This window comes from Anoplopoma fimbria, chromosome 18 (genome assembly GCF_027596085.1).
Source record: "Anoplopoma fimbria isolate UVic2021 breed Golden Eagle Sablefish chromosome 18, Afim_UVic_2022, whole genome shotgun sequence".
NCBI classification, from domain to species: Eukaryota; Metazoa; Chordata; class Actinopteri; order Perciformes; family Anoplopomatidae; genus Anoplopoma; species Anoplopoma fimbria.
In genome coordinates, this window is record NC_072466.1 from 4437299 (window position 1) to 4452310 (window position 15012).

Sequence of the window (15012 nt, forward strand, 5' to 3'; positions counted from 1 at the left end):
AAAGTATCATTTAATGTATAACCTTTGTATTAAGAGTGACTCTCTGTGTTATACTGTTTTTGTGGCCTGCGTGAAAGTATGTCTGGCTCCCTTTCCGCTTGAACTGTACTTGAACCTCTGATGACTGGCTTTTGATACAATGCCTGATCTGTATACCACACTGACGGCCTAAATGATGGAAGGTTGAAATATAGCCTAGCCTGTTCATTAACCCTTTTTATATGTGTCTGAGACAAGAGTGTGCCTTCATTTGGGAAATTTCCTGTTCTTTATTAAGCGATGTCTCTTTGTTCCACATTAAGTATGTCTATCCCTTCATTGAATGTAACTATTAATGTCTATCCCTTCATTGAATGTAACTGTTGACTCTTTGTTCTTATGCATATAAAAACCATAGTGAAGATGCACTCAGGACCCATTCCTCGGCAGTAGCTGATAAATATACAAAGATAAATTTCTCTTTGTTGGTCTCCCTTATTCGGTCAACTTCCACCACAATGTCGATGTTCTACAAGACATAATAATCTGACATGACAGATTTTTGTATATGTGTTTCTCACTGGTTTGAATGAATCAGTGTTTTGGGTGGAAAATGATGACCACTAACGTCCAAGTGCACAAATCAGGATTTAGAAACCTTTAAATCTGATGACAGTTGTTTAGTTGTTTGCTTATGTTGCCAGGCCACAAAAAAAAACACACACAATTTGCATCTTAAATCTTAAATAAATTATAATAAAAAACATATATATTTTCCAGAACTTTAAGCTCAATTATGCTGACTAGTCTTTATTATATAATGTTATCAAGAGAGACTTGAGATTTGACACCAAGTTTCAGAAGCTTTAAAAGCTACAAATTAGATAATGCAGTAAAAATAAAGAACTATTTTAGTTGGGATTTAACCCTTAAGCAGTCAGTGATGAGCTTCATTGCATGCACATGACCTCACTTGGCTTCATGACACATCATTGCAAAGTTTTACAATAAATATTTGCTTAAATAAATCACTTCATTACATTTTTTTGTTGTTCTGCTTATGGAAGTGCACAATAAAAGGAGAAAAAGATTACACATTCCATGATAAGTGATTCCATGATTACTTGACACTTGAATAAATAATACAATTAGATAGTGTGTCTATTACAATTACTTAACAACGAATGCATACAGTAAATGCATAATGTAAAAATACCTTTGAATCCCAAACTTGTTAAAAAAAATGACATATATTACATGTTTATCTGTGCATGTTTTTTGAAAACAACCCCTTTCTCACCAGAAAGTACAGAAGATGACATGAAACTAAATGTAATCCTTCAGTGAATCCGTCATGAAAACTGTCCCCATCTGTTAACAGCCTCCACCCAAACGCTCTGTTATTGAGCACCACCTAGTGTTTAAAGCAATCATCTTTAATCTCTTCTGCCAAAGACTCAAGAACAACATCATTTGCATCACTGTACATGCACTAAAAAAACAGTTTGACACCTTCACAATATTTTTCTTCTTTGATGAGATGTAAATTATACTTGTTTTATACAAAGAAGATATCTACCATTAAAGGAAATGTGAAAACCTGGCCCCACAAATGACTATTAGCACGAAGATATACCTACAAAATCAAGTGAACTGTTATAGAGAAACATCTTGATACAGAATAATAATAATAATAATAATAATAATAATAATAATAATAATAATAATAATAATAATAACTATTTATATAGCACAAGGTTTACAAAGTGCTTCGACAGACCAGCCAGCAAGACAGTGCATAAGAAACAAAATGAAATAACAAGTGACAATCAAATAAACAAATAAACAAACAAAATATATAAAATAATAAAATAAATAAAATAATAAAATAATGAAATAAATAAAATCAAGTGATATTGGTAAAATATAGTAAACAAATATAAGATAAAATACCAAGACCAAATGAAAATGAACCAATAAAACAAAGAAAATGAACCAATAAAACGAAGAACCAATAAAACGAAGACATAAAAGCCTATCTATAAAAATGTGTTTTAAGAAGTGATTACTGAATAGTCTTTTGCATTATATGATGTCTGCTTCACATATGACTCACACATCCACCTGACTGAGTCTCAGGGTTCTCTGCGTCTCTGCTGCTCAGTGGGTTTTTGTAACCCAGAGCAAGCAGAGGCCTCATGGCTGGGTGGAAGACAACAGAGGCCATCTGTCGTCTGTGTGTTTTCTTTGGTGCCCTGCCACCAAAAAACTGCTGCTGCCAGAACACCCAAGGGTACCCATGTGCACGGCGCTGCGCCTTTTGGGACCGGCTCGCTGAAGCACCTTTATAAGCATACTGGCTCCGTCAGGGGACGCCGGTATTCTGCCAAAGCCCAGACACAATAACAGCGGTGTTTAAAAAAAGGAGAGCTACTTGTTGTAGCGGGAGCGTTACACAACCGTGCCATTAACCTTAATTGGAGCAGCTTGGTGGAACACGGAAAAACTTTCAGTGCTCCGAGACGGCAGTGTTGTTCCCCAGAGTTCCATAAAATCGAAAACTGATCTCAGGCTGAGTTAATTGAATTGCAGAATACTTACATTGCTGCTAAGGAACCGGTCCTGTGCTTTTACAGAATACGAAGGCCTTTCGCCTAATCACAGACACATGACACATCATTTGGGGCTATTCCTCCTCTCTCTGTGTGAGAGTTAACATAATGACTCTACTGAATTAAAGCCTGTATGGTGATTGGGTTTAGCCCAGGACACACTCAAAATAAGGAGAGATAACAAGGCACATGGGGATAGCTCTCTGGAATTAAAATTTGTTGGTTCACACTTTAAAGGGAAAGTTCACCCCAAAATCAAAAATACGTTTTTTTCCCCTCTTAACTGAATTAATATTTATCAATATAGATTGTTTGAGTTGCCTAGTTTTGGAAATATCTGTCATAGATATTTTCTACCTTCTCTCCAACATAGTGGGACTATATAAAAAACACATTTGTAAAACTCATCAGCAATGAATTTGACCAGAAATCATGACCTGGTTTTCCAACATAATAGCGACTATAGTTGAAAGAAAATAGTTCTTTCATGCTGACAACAAGGTCTGTTTAAGGTTTTTCTTTTTGCCGCTTTGAGCTCCAAAAGCCATGTTCCACCCAGTCCTATTATATTAGAGAGACATCTCTATAGCCGATAGCTCTGACAATAGGCAAATCACACCAAAACTATTTGATTTTGGGGTGAACTGTCCCTTTAAAATGCTAATTTATCCTTGAGATTGAATAAACATCTTCATATGAGTGTGACAAGTCTAGATTCATCCAGAGCAAACACTGGAGTTTCTACATCATTATAGTAGGTCAAATAATAAATAATAGTTTGTCTATTCAACACATACATATGTACTTCGACCTCAAATGTGGGGGGGATTATTGCAGGGAATATCCTACATTTTTGCTTTCGTTTCCATTCATCAACGTTGACACTATCTGGTCCATCTATCTCCGACATGGAGCAATAGTATCATGAATATCTCCCATTCATCAGAGAAAATAGCCCACAGTATACTTCCTCCCTAAATCTGTTATCTCATACTCATTAATCTCCTCAGAGATTGGATTGCAAAAGAAGATTACTGCGACAGCAGGATATAGCAGGGCTGGAGGGGTGGGGGGGGGTGGGGGTGGGGGGGTCCCTGCATATGTTTTGAACCCAGTGGCGCTACCATGAGTTACTTGGATTCAAGACAAGAAGTTAAGCTTCCACTTAGTGTTAATGTAGCACTTCTAGACTGTGTGTTGGTTCGTCTGTGTGAGGACATTAGATAAACACAGAAAAATGAGCTCATGATTTGAATGGTTCTCCCCTCTAACTAAACAGCTACTGCACTGTCCTGGCGAGACAATAAGCTGCAGACATACATCAATTACTTTGCTCAAACAAAACCAGCGTGTGAGATGTTACCAGTGTGTTGTCTAAGTCTTTGGCAAAAGTTTGTGAATGTTAACAGCTTTCATCGTCAGCTTGACAGATTGTGGAAATGCACTGCGCTGAATGTGTAAACATGAGATGAATCATTGGTGTCAACAAGGCTATACAAGCAAGCTGTGGAGGGAAATGTAGCTGTTCCACAGTTCTGGTCTTGGCTTGCACCTTTTCAATATCTATCTTTGAAAACCAATAATGACTTCTGTAACGAGAATTTTTCTAAATTTCACTACCCGATCAGTCAGGTGTGCCTCAGGAGTGTTGTTTACACCGCGAAGCTGCAAAGCCTCGGTGTGTACTCAGCAGAAGCTCTCTAATTAGTCAAAGTCCTAATTGCATGGAAGAGAGATCGAAACTGCTTATAACTAATTCAAATGCAAGTCTGCGATCGCAGCCAAACTCAATGAAAACACATAGCTTGAACACACATGAGCGGTTGCCTCAAAAGGACAAAAAAGAACATTTGAGCCAATATTGTGCTTGAAATCACTGTTCATCTGTTTAAAACATGTAAAATACATGAGATTCTTATAAAATATGATGTCTTATTGTAGTTTTAACCACCCAACAGTAAACAGTATAGTCGGTAGTTATAATTAGCTCCACCTCGACCAGTTACAACATTTAACTTACACATTTAGTTATAACACTTTCTTAAAAGGCAGCCATTATAAAGGTTTTAATGTCAACAATCCATGTAAACTCTATTGTTTACATGATCAATTGAGCCATTAAAGAGGCACTCTACCATTTTTACATTACAAGTTCAGTTGACTTGTCATGCAGAGTCTTACTCAGCCTGTGAAGACAGTAGAATCATGTCCTCTGTGGTTCAAAAGGGAGCTTTCCAAAGTTTGCAAAAATAACCCTGATGATGTCATCCCGGACCCAGTGATTTTGGAGCTTGACTCACATTAAGTACTAAAAGACAGGGTATTTGTGCTTCTGCTGTTTTGACCAACCCGACACAGAGTCATATGAGAAGCCGTCATTGAAAACTGTTTGGAAAAGGCACTTTAAAAAAAAAAACTACTTTGCAGGTGATTGGATGAACCATCTGTCAATCAAACTTTTGCCTCAGCCAGTCGGGAGAAGAGCAAAACATCTCTTACATTTAGAAAAAAATAAAGTATAGTATAACAGAGTTTATAATATAATATAATATAATATAATATAATATAATATAATATAATTAATAGAATAAAATAAAATAAAATATAGATAGCTAATTATAAATGCAAACATGGCATTAATACGTGTTTCTTATCATCAACTCTGCTTTAGTTACAGATAATATTCTGCACTTTTATCTCATATCATTTTGATTGCAGGACTTTCCCTTTGACAGAATATTTTTACAATAAAGTATCTCTAGCCCTGTTACTTTCACCACTCATGCCACTAGAGGTCAGGCTGGTATTCAGTAGCTCAAATATTTGCTGGATAGCAAAGATGTGCTGTGATTATAAACTGGGGGGCATTCAAACAGTTGAATACACAGTGATCCATCTATTTCACATTTGATTACAAAGAAACTGGGAACATTTCTCTGACGTGATTGGCTTAGAAGGCTCACAGTACCTCACCTGTGAAATCACTTTCAGTCTTCTAAAACATCTGTCAGCTCAGAGGAATCAGCCGGAGGAGTATAAGAATGTATAAGAAACACAAAGACTGTCATAACAGTGTTGTCGAGCAGCGACACATGATTTATAAATTGTCATTGGGTGCCAAAAGACGTTGATTTGTCCCTTAAACATGGAGGTAGATGATTTTTCAGCTATGACAGCAGCTGCCTGCGTTGCCTGACAGATATAACCTTAATCAGGATTATTCTGCATGACAGGTGGAGGAAGTCTGGACCCACACACACACACACACACACACACACACAACAACATAGAGACACACAGATGTTGGAACACACACACACACACACACACACACACACACGTCCTAGCTCTGCTGGAACAAATAGAATCTGAAGTGATTTTCTTCCTCGAAAGACAGGACGAGGTCAGCAGAGTATGTTGGCGTACGGAACAGGAGACACTAAGAGAGTGTAGTTAAGGGTCTCTCCCGAGAGCGCCACCAGGAAAATTATTGGACTAAAGAGCTTTTTTCCTCGAGCCTCGTGTGTGCAATCACTTAGAAGAAGTGGGGCTGACTGAGCCGTTCAGATGGAGCAGAAGCCTCCTCGTTCATTTGAAATCCATTCGAGTTCTCTCGGTGATTGCAATCTCCTGATGAACTGGAAAGTGCTTTCGTGAGGGGCCTGCTGACTGGGAGTGCACTGGAAGTGAAAAGGAATAGCTTTTTTTGTAATATATGGATGTATGAAATAGACTGCAGAATTCCAAATACCCAGAGGGGGAAAATGTTATATATAGTCGGATTATTCCAAAGAGATTTTTGACTTTAGATTTCCCGTTTTGTAATCCAATTAATGTTTGTGAAGTGACCAATGTAACACTGGACTTTAATGAAATAAAGGGAAGTTTTTATTACGTTTTATGGACCAAATGAACACCTTACTCCTGGTGAGAATGTACAGTATGAGGAGGCGTAATGCTGAGTGTTGTGTCATCTAGTTGCTTTCACTCTCTGTGCCGATCACGGAAAAGAAAAACAAAGTCGAGCAGCAGTTCACAATTTATTTACTGAATAAATTTGGACAAAAACACCAGAATCTGTTACGATACAATCAGAACATCTGAGGCAGATATCCCACCATGCACCACCCCCCTCCATGGAACAAAAAAAAGGACTAAACATTAGCACCAAATCAGCACCAACTTAAATAAAAAGGTAGCTCAGTCTACAAAAAAAAAAAAAAAAAGCAATAGGTTATTTTATTTTTTTGTATTGAAAAGCAACTCAGAAAAGTAGCAAAATGAGAAATTTCATGTTTTTTAACTTTTCTTAAAAAACAAGCACCCTTCTTCCCCCCCCCCCACCCACCCACCCACCCCCCCCTCCCTCCCTCCTTCCCGCCCTGCTAGGCAGGCTATAGCATTCATGGGGCACATGCCAATGACTAGATAAAAACACAAATTCAAGTAACATTGAGATACGACAAAACATGTCCACTGGTACCCACTCCGAGCAGGACCGTTTCACAGAACCTACGCAGGCAGTAGAAAACTAACACGGGGGTCCCGGAGTGAACATGTCGTAGCAATACTATCACCGAATATCTCGTATCAAGTTTTATTTTTTAAAGGAAATGAGGGAGATCGGGTGGCGTGGGCTTGTCGGGGGGAACCGGAATACTGGCACAGAAGATATTGTGTATTCCAAAAAACTTCAGACAGACATTTTCCTCTCTGAGTCTGTCCTGTGTCAAGATATTGCCTACATCATACATGAAAAAGGAGTCTCTGAATAAAGAAAAACCCTGCAATGTAGTTTTAAATATATATATTTATATTTATTTATATATATAATATATATATATATATATATATAGCTGTTACAATTTAAATAAATGTTACGTTCTCGTTCCTACAACTGAAGAATGAATTTAAATAAGAGGAAGCTAAATTTTAAGAGGTGGAATTGTCCATTCATCCAACACATCAAGTGCCTGATGCCATGTTTGGAGGCTTACTGAAGAAAACAACTGTTCACGGTTGAGGTTTAGGGAGTGATGTTAAAGCAGCAGTAGCAACACTGTGGAATAGCTTAAAAAAAAAAAAAAAAAAAGTGAGGTGGTGAATGATGTGTGGTAAAAGTTAAAGAGACTGAGAGGGTCGAATCATACAGACGACTGAAGACAAGGCTGTCAATGAGTTAAGTGACTACGTGAGAAAGTAACGAGACGACAAAACGAAACTTAACGATGAAACAAAGACGACGCAAAACCATGTTGATGATGAGAAAAAAAGCCTAAGCTGCTCCATTTATTACCCAATGGTCCCAGGTCAGGGATGATTGTATCAACAATAGAACTGGGGGGTTGTTATTCCTGACCCTGGGTCTGTGGTTAAAATGTATACCACCTAAAGCTATAACAAAAAAACAAAAAAAAAAACATAATCTGTAAGAAAAGGTGTGGTGTTGCACTTTGTCAGTATTGTTCTCCTTGGTTTCCTGTGGTATTTTGTCCCTTCATGCTTTCCATAGTGTCAAAAATGGTGAATGTGTCTACTTTTTATGCTCACCACGTAAAACCAAAACAGATCCCAAAAAAAACAAAAAAAAAAAAAAAAAACAACATTTGCTACATTGTTTGCAACTTGCATGTCTGGCGGCAACGTCCCCGAGCGGGAGCTGCATCGCCAGGTTGACGTCTAGATGCCATTTGTCATGCCAGGCTCAAGGTTTTCCATGAAATGGTGGAAAAAGGAAACAGGATGGAAACACCTTTATTATGAGACAAATGTTCACCTATTTAATCTCTAAACTACTGTTTTCGGCTCTGCTGTGAGCGCGGCGAGCCGACCGTGGCGGAGTCGTCCGTTTTTTTTTTTTTTTGTTGTGCTTGTGTGTGTGTGTGTGTGTGTGTGTGTGTGTTTGCTCAGCTGAAGAACTGCTCCAGCTCCTCCTCCATGTTCACATCAGGCACCATCTGCTCCTGATCCCGTTCTCCTCTGCCGTGCGCCACGGTGCCCCCTAGTGCTCCGGAGGAGGCGAACCAGGGGTGCGACAGGATCTCCCGAGAGGTGAGGCGCTCCGCGGGCTCCCGCCGGAGGACGGAGCGGATCAGGCACTTGGCCTTGGGTGTGAGCGTCTCGGGGATGTTGAAGTGGCCCCTGCGGATCTTGCTGAACAGAGAGCCGGGTTCCACGTCGTGGAAAGGGTAGCGGCCCACGAGGATGGTGTAAAGCATGACGCCCAGACTCCACACGTCTGCTGCCTTTCCCGAATAGCTGCCGTTGGCATTGAGGATCTCGGGACTGACGTAGGCCGGGCAGCCATGTTTGTCTGACAGGGAGTCATCGTGACCGTCCAGGATGTAAGTGTCCTCGAGGCTCTCCAGCTTCACGAGGCTTCTGGAGACACACATAAAAGGAAACAAAGACACATGATGCTGTCGCTTTACCAAACAATGGACACACAGAATAATCTGTTGACGTGAAGGCTATTAAGAGATAATTGCGATCGCAGTTTCAAATTTTGGATGGCAAAAAAATGAAATACAAAAGACGCTCTAGTGGGGTAATTTGCTCTGATGGGCATCTTAAGTGTTTTAGATCCATCGCTTTTGGGTATCAGAGGAAGTAGAGCACGTAATGCTCCAGGCTTAAGTTTGACATTTCCTTTCACTCCGATAAAAGCCCGGCCAGAAAGCATTGACGTACGACTAGGCTTTCCAAAAGACCTCCGCAGTTCTAAAGAAACACAATTATGGGTGACTGATCGTCTTAAGTTGCGTGCATTGAACTGTTCTCAGAGAATCGAGGACCTGACAATGTGGATTTCTTTTTTCTTTTTCCATTCCTGCTCCTATCTCTCAAAATAGAATCTATTTGCATTCTTCTCTAAAAACCCCACAACAGCAGCTATGATACCCTTGAGTGCTGATAATAATGGCACGGTTGTTCAGAGGCGATGTCACTAAAGAATCTGGAGAGGCTCGGGCAAGAAAATGTTCCACGTGCATGGTAAGAGACACTTGTTGGGGCTGTGCAAATGCTGCCATCTGCGTGTGAGGTCCCTGAGACACGACGCTCCAGACAAAGAGACGGGGTGTGCGATGGGATCTAATGGGAGCAAGAAGGAAGAAAGGAAACCGAGACGCACTGGCTTAGAAGTACTCTAAAAATGGGTTTTATGCCATCTGTGACATGTGCAAACACCTTAGATTTAGCCCACTCACTGGTTCATTGTCAGCAATGGTAATTTGCTTTCATTAATATGCCTCAGAGCATTTTCCCCCATTTTCAAAAGCAAGACAATTCTTTTGTTTCCTTGAGCCGAATGCACATTGTTCCTCTGCGAGATAAAGAGCCATGTGCTTTTTTTTTTTGCTTTTTAAATACAGCACATTACTGCCTGGATAACAGCTCGTTTGGAGGACACGTGCATACCTGCAATTACAGTTAAGAAGGCTTAGAAGTAGGAAAAAAAAAAAAAAGCTTTTTAACAATGTCTTTATTCAAGCTATATGGGATGCAATGCATTATGGTCCTAAAATGTCTTTGTGTGCTTGGTGTAGGAGCAAGCAGGTCAACATGGCATGTTTAAGTAGCCATGTTGGACTGCACTCCAGGCCGACCTTTGACCCGTGCTCTTTAAACAGGCTGCTGTTTGGTCAAAGGCTAACAGCAGTGTGACAGAAACGGGGTCAGGGAGCTAGGACACGCTGACTAAGCCCGCTCAGGTATCATTTTTATGTCTGGTCCTGTTCCCTTTACTTCACTTTGCATTCACTGTAGCCTTCTCACACACTTGGGTTCAAAAGTCAGAGCACATCTGTGTCTCAGTCTCTGAAACAGTCCACTGAGCCGGGAGGACTGAAAAGGCGTAGCAGGATTCTGGACAGGCCATATAGTAAATGTGACCCAATACTGCCCTGCACTATCACTCCTAAAATTCACCCGACATTAATCATTTAATGGAAAGGGAGGGACGGGGGGGGGGGGGGAATTGGAGCATCTCAGCTCATGAGCAGTCTGGTGTGACATTCGAGGTCATTGGACCGGCACTGGATACGTGAGGCGGCTCAACTTCCCCTTTCCACAGTTAGAGCCAAAGTATGACATCACACTTTGAGATAGAGGGCATCGATGTGCAGTCTGTGCCGGTCGCTGTGGGTTTTAGATCAGAACTGGTTGTGAAGAAGTTCCCCTAATAAAGATTAACATTAGAATTCATTGTAATAATGTAATTAAATATTTAGGGTCTGACTCAACAGCCATTAAAATCTCAATTTCAATATCTTCATTAATAAAAATAAAAAAAAGAAGGTGCTGCCAGGTTGCTGTGGCAACAGATGCCTGGATTCTTTTTAATGCAAGTAGTTTTTAAATGCTGCCACCAGGGGTCAGTAGAGTGTGTTGATTTCTCCTGCTGATCACTTCAGAAGTGCAGCTGTGGCAAAAGCTTGATAGCTCATCCGTCGTGCTAAAGCTATTCCTGTAACTTCTCTCTCTTTTGGAATAACTGCACTGCAAAGATCCTCCCAAATGTGTGATTCCATCAGCCACATTTACTCATACACGCGTTGTATTCTAAACTAAACCTACAGAAATTGCTCGGAGCAACACAAAGGGCTTATGTTTCCTGTTCTCTGCGTAACATCTGGGTGAGGCATGCCAGTCTTGCATGGTTTCAGTTTACACTATCCTCTGTGTAAGCCGAGACATAACACAGACAACACTGACACGGTTACGTTATGCAGTTACATCACATACAACATGTTCCGATGAAACAAGAGGAAAATAAAATTGGCAAGGTGCACGACAGAGACTATGGTTTCTGCAGAACTCACCTGTCCTCGTTCTTGAAGACAAACTTCCTCAGTTTGAGGTCGCGGAGGACCAGTCCGTTGTCGTGGCAATGTGCCACGGCCGAGGCTATCTGATAGAAGAGTCTGGCAGCTTCGTCCTCCCGCAACTTCTTACAGGTGCGGACGAAGGAGTGCATGTCGCCATAGCTCCTCTCAAAGAACACGTAGGCCCTGGTCTCCCCGAGCAAGATCTCCAGGATTTGGTTGATGTGCTGGTGCTGACCCAGGGCAAAGTAGGCCGCCAGTGACTCCTGGTATCGGCCAATGTCAAAAACCTGCAATCATAAGACAGGAAAGCATTTACATTTTAGCCAGGGTGTTTATTTTTATCTTAACGTGTGAAACTGCCTCATTGGGTGGTTGTTTTGGTGTCATGATGTTTGTGACGAATCCCCCTTCCCCACATTGGAGACAAACGATCATATTCAACTGATAGAGCCTCAAATTGTCCCTTTAATTTGGCCCAAATTGAGCAATTTGCTGCTTCTCGTGACACCAAACTTGTGTTTACCCTTAAGGCAGAGGGAGTCCGGTTGCACAGAGGCAAAGTGAAAGCACCGTGTTAGTGAATGGTTTTGGTCTGCAGCCAGGGGTTGCAGTGTCTCTTTTGTTTCCATAGTAACCACCCCCCCTCCTCCTTCTTCCATTGACTTTCAGCACAACCAGTTCAGGTGTGTTCCGGGCTCCTCATTTTCTCGCAGTCAATACAAATACACCCCTACAGCTCTCCAGATCTCAAGTTGTGACCTCGGCTTCCAGCCGGGAGGGACTGATCAATCCTGGGAGTGAGGGAGGGAGTGAGGGAGGGGGGGGAATTGATCGGCTCTGCATTGAAACCGGCACAAACGGAGATGAGGTCAAAAGGCAGTTAGCTCACAGGCCGTGCCAAAGGCCGTTAATTTGTTATTGCCATGACGAAACATCATCTCGAGTGAGTCAAAAGGTAAGGGTTACTGGATATGTCATGCCTTATGAGTCCAACGGTGCGTGTAACTATCTCTCGATTCATCAAGCCACTTAAGCCTGCTTAGGCTGGAATGTACCTCAGGGACAACCCCACAGCCCTTATAATCAGTGATATACCAAAGTCAATAAGGGCTATAAACGTGGTGAGGAAAGGACATTAGGTTGTGCTCAACCTTGATGGGGGAAGTGGTTTCTTTTTTTTTTTTACAGTTGGAGGGGGTCAATGACAGCAGCTGGCTGAACTCGTAAAGTTCCCTAGCCCCTGTGTGCTTTTTCTCTCTCTCTCTCTCTGCATAACCGTCCAACAAAACATTACAACTGTTGTGCATATTTGTGCAAGTCGACTACGCTTATGCTGCCAAATCTAAAACAGCTAAAAGGGTGAAACAATATAGCATGGCACTCGGGAAAGAGAGAAGCCACGGGTAAGCGAGAATAGCACAGAGAGGAGTGAGTGTGTGCGTGGTTACTCACTCCTTTGTCAACGTTACATCATGCAATCCAAACCACGCAGCCAGCCCCATTCACTTTTTCCATCAGACTTCTCTGCCTGCTCTCTATTTACAAGTCAAGCAATTCTTTAAAAAAAAAAAAAAAAAGAAGTGGACTTGCTGCAAAAGCAAAACCCATAGACACCAACTAAGTATGAATCTGTACAGTATGCTCTGCACATTATCTAAAGTATGAATCTGTACAGTATGCTCTGCACATTATCTAAAGTATGAATCTGTACAGTATGCTCTGCACATTATCTAAAGTATGAATCTGTACAGTATGCTCTGCACATTATCTAAAGTATGAATCTGTACAGTATGCTCTGCACATTATCTAAAGTATGAATCTGTACAGTATGCTCTGCACATTTGAGGCAACATGTATGGAAATAAGAGCATTAAAGTGCATGTGGTAATGCATGCAAAAGGTGAGACATCTGTAGGACTAGTTTGTCCTGGAAATGATCCAAAAACCCTCCTGTAGAGTGAATATTAAAAGAAGAAGGTTGGTTAGATATTCTGGGATGCATCCTCCATCCTCCATACTGCATACTAACCTTACATACGAGCTCTTCCCCGCTGTGCAGGTGGGCGGCTCTGAAAACGTGGTCTCCCTCCAGCGGCTCCAACAAAAGGTAGTCCCCGATGCGGGAGATACAGTGCGAGGAGTCCGGGGTCTCCGGCGGGCTGGGGGACCCGAGGTTGGGGCTGAAGCTCTGGTGCGACTCTGTAGTCCTCAGGCAAGACAACTCTTCGAAATCGTGCGATTTGTGCCTCGACCTCCCATAACGTGAAATGTTAATTGGATTTGACCTCTGTATGTTCATGAGGAAGAAGAAGTGGGATAACTCCAGCAACAAAAAATAAAAAAGGAGGTGGTGGTGGAGGGGTGGAGGGGGGTCCCTTCCTCCTCTTTGATCTTCTCCTCCTCGATTAAAAAAGGCACCACTTCTGTTATATATATATATATATAACCTCAGTGCAATATCACAAATTGTATGCTTTGTTAGTAAATCTTGATTATATTATTATATATATATATCTATATATAAAAATAGATAATTATTTACTGCTCCTGGCTGCTGGGGAATGTGGCAGACTGTCAACAGGCAAAGCTGGGAGAAAAAAAAAAAGAAGGAAAAACGGGCTCTGTAATGAATTAATCTAGTTTAACTGTACATTTACTCCTCTTTGTTTCCCATTCAAGAGATACGACCAGGCTGGGGGGGGGGGGGGGGGGAATTAAATAAAAATAGAAAAATGGCAGAATTGCTGCCCTAAGACTGGAAAAAAAACCCTACAAACCTGCTGCAAGTCTCCTAACGAGTATCCACGACGAGACCGCAACAAAGAGCCCAGAATGAATGGAGGCTGCCTGCCTGACAGCTTATCTACCGGTTAAAAGCTATGGCACGTTTCATAAAACATTATGAATTATTATTATTATTATTATTATTGGATACAGCTTGCAGGCACAGGGGAGAAGAGAAAAAAAAAATGCACAAGCAAAAATCTATATTTAAAGCAAGTTTTGCAAGCAGGGAAATAAATGGACAATATAAATGATGGTTAGCAGGTGCAGAGCTGTAATAGTGAGCCTTTTTTTTTTCCTTGGTTAACTAGTCCCAGCAGGTCAGTGCACAGGCCTTGTTCCTCGGGATCATATATCCATGCACGGCGACTGTCATCTACCACAGAGGGGAGAAAAGCCCATCCGGAAGAAGAAGAAGAAGAAGAAAAAGCAAAAAAAAAAAAAAAAAAGAAAAAAAAAAAAACTCTTTGTGTGCAGGGGGAGTCGACGGTGCTACTCCAGCGGAAGAATAAAAAGAAACAAAGTATCTGCGGTGCTGCTGGAGGAAGGATAGGGACGGCCGGCCGACTTTCCCAGGCCTCTCCCTGGATTCAGCAGGACATCCTCTCTCTCTCCCGCTGGTGCTTCTTACGTGGCTGGCGGGGAGGAGGTGGAGGAGGAGGAGGAGGTGGTGGAAATCTAGTCCATTCAAGTGCAGAGAGAAGGGGAGGCCGGCCGAGCTCTTGCACACACTTCACACACACAGTCTGCACCCCAGTACAGAGCTACAGAGCCGACGGTGAGGGGGGGCTTCTGGCTGTGCGCACCCG

The 15012-nt window shown here is 41.5% G+C and overlaps 1 protein-coding gene across 1 annotated transcript; it reads right to left on the reverse strand.

The window, feature by feature from the left end:
- Positions 1-6967: 6967 nt before the first annotated feature.
- trib2 (tribbles pseudokinase 2) lies at positions 6968-14092 on the reverse strand. The gene is made up of 3 exons (XM_054618583.1): positions 13449-14092; positions 11414-11706; positions 6968-8972 (listed from the first exon to the last, which is right to left on the reverse strand). The coding sequence occupies exons 1-3, from the start codon at positions 13716-13718 to the stop codon at positions 8498-8500; spliced, it is 1038 nt and encodes a 345-aa protein (XP_054474558.1). The 5' UTR covers positions 13719-14092; the 3' UTR covers positions 6968-8497.
- Positions 14093-15012: the final 920 nt, after the last annotated feature.

Bases quoted from the DNA above. Each gene is read 5' to 3' on its own strand.
- trib2 (XM_054618583.1), bottom strand. From the start codon at position 13,718: ATGAACATACAGAGGTCAAATCCAATTAACATTTCACGTTATGGGAGG. The intron at 11,707-13,448 runs GTTAGTATGCAG...TTATGATTGCAG, and splicing joins GGGAAGAGCTCGTATGTAAG to GTTTTTGACATTGGCCGATA. The intron at 8,973-11,413 runs GTGAGTTCTGCA...GTGTGTCTCCAG, and splicing joins GTCTTCAAGAACGAGGACAG to AAGCCTCGTGAAGCTGGAGA.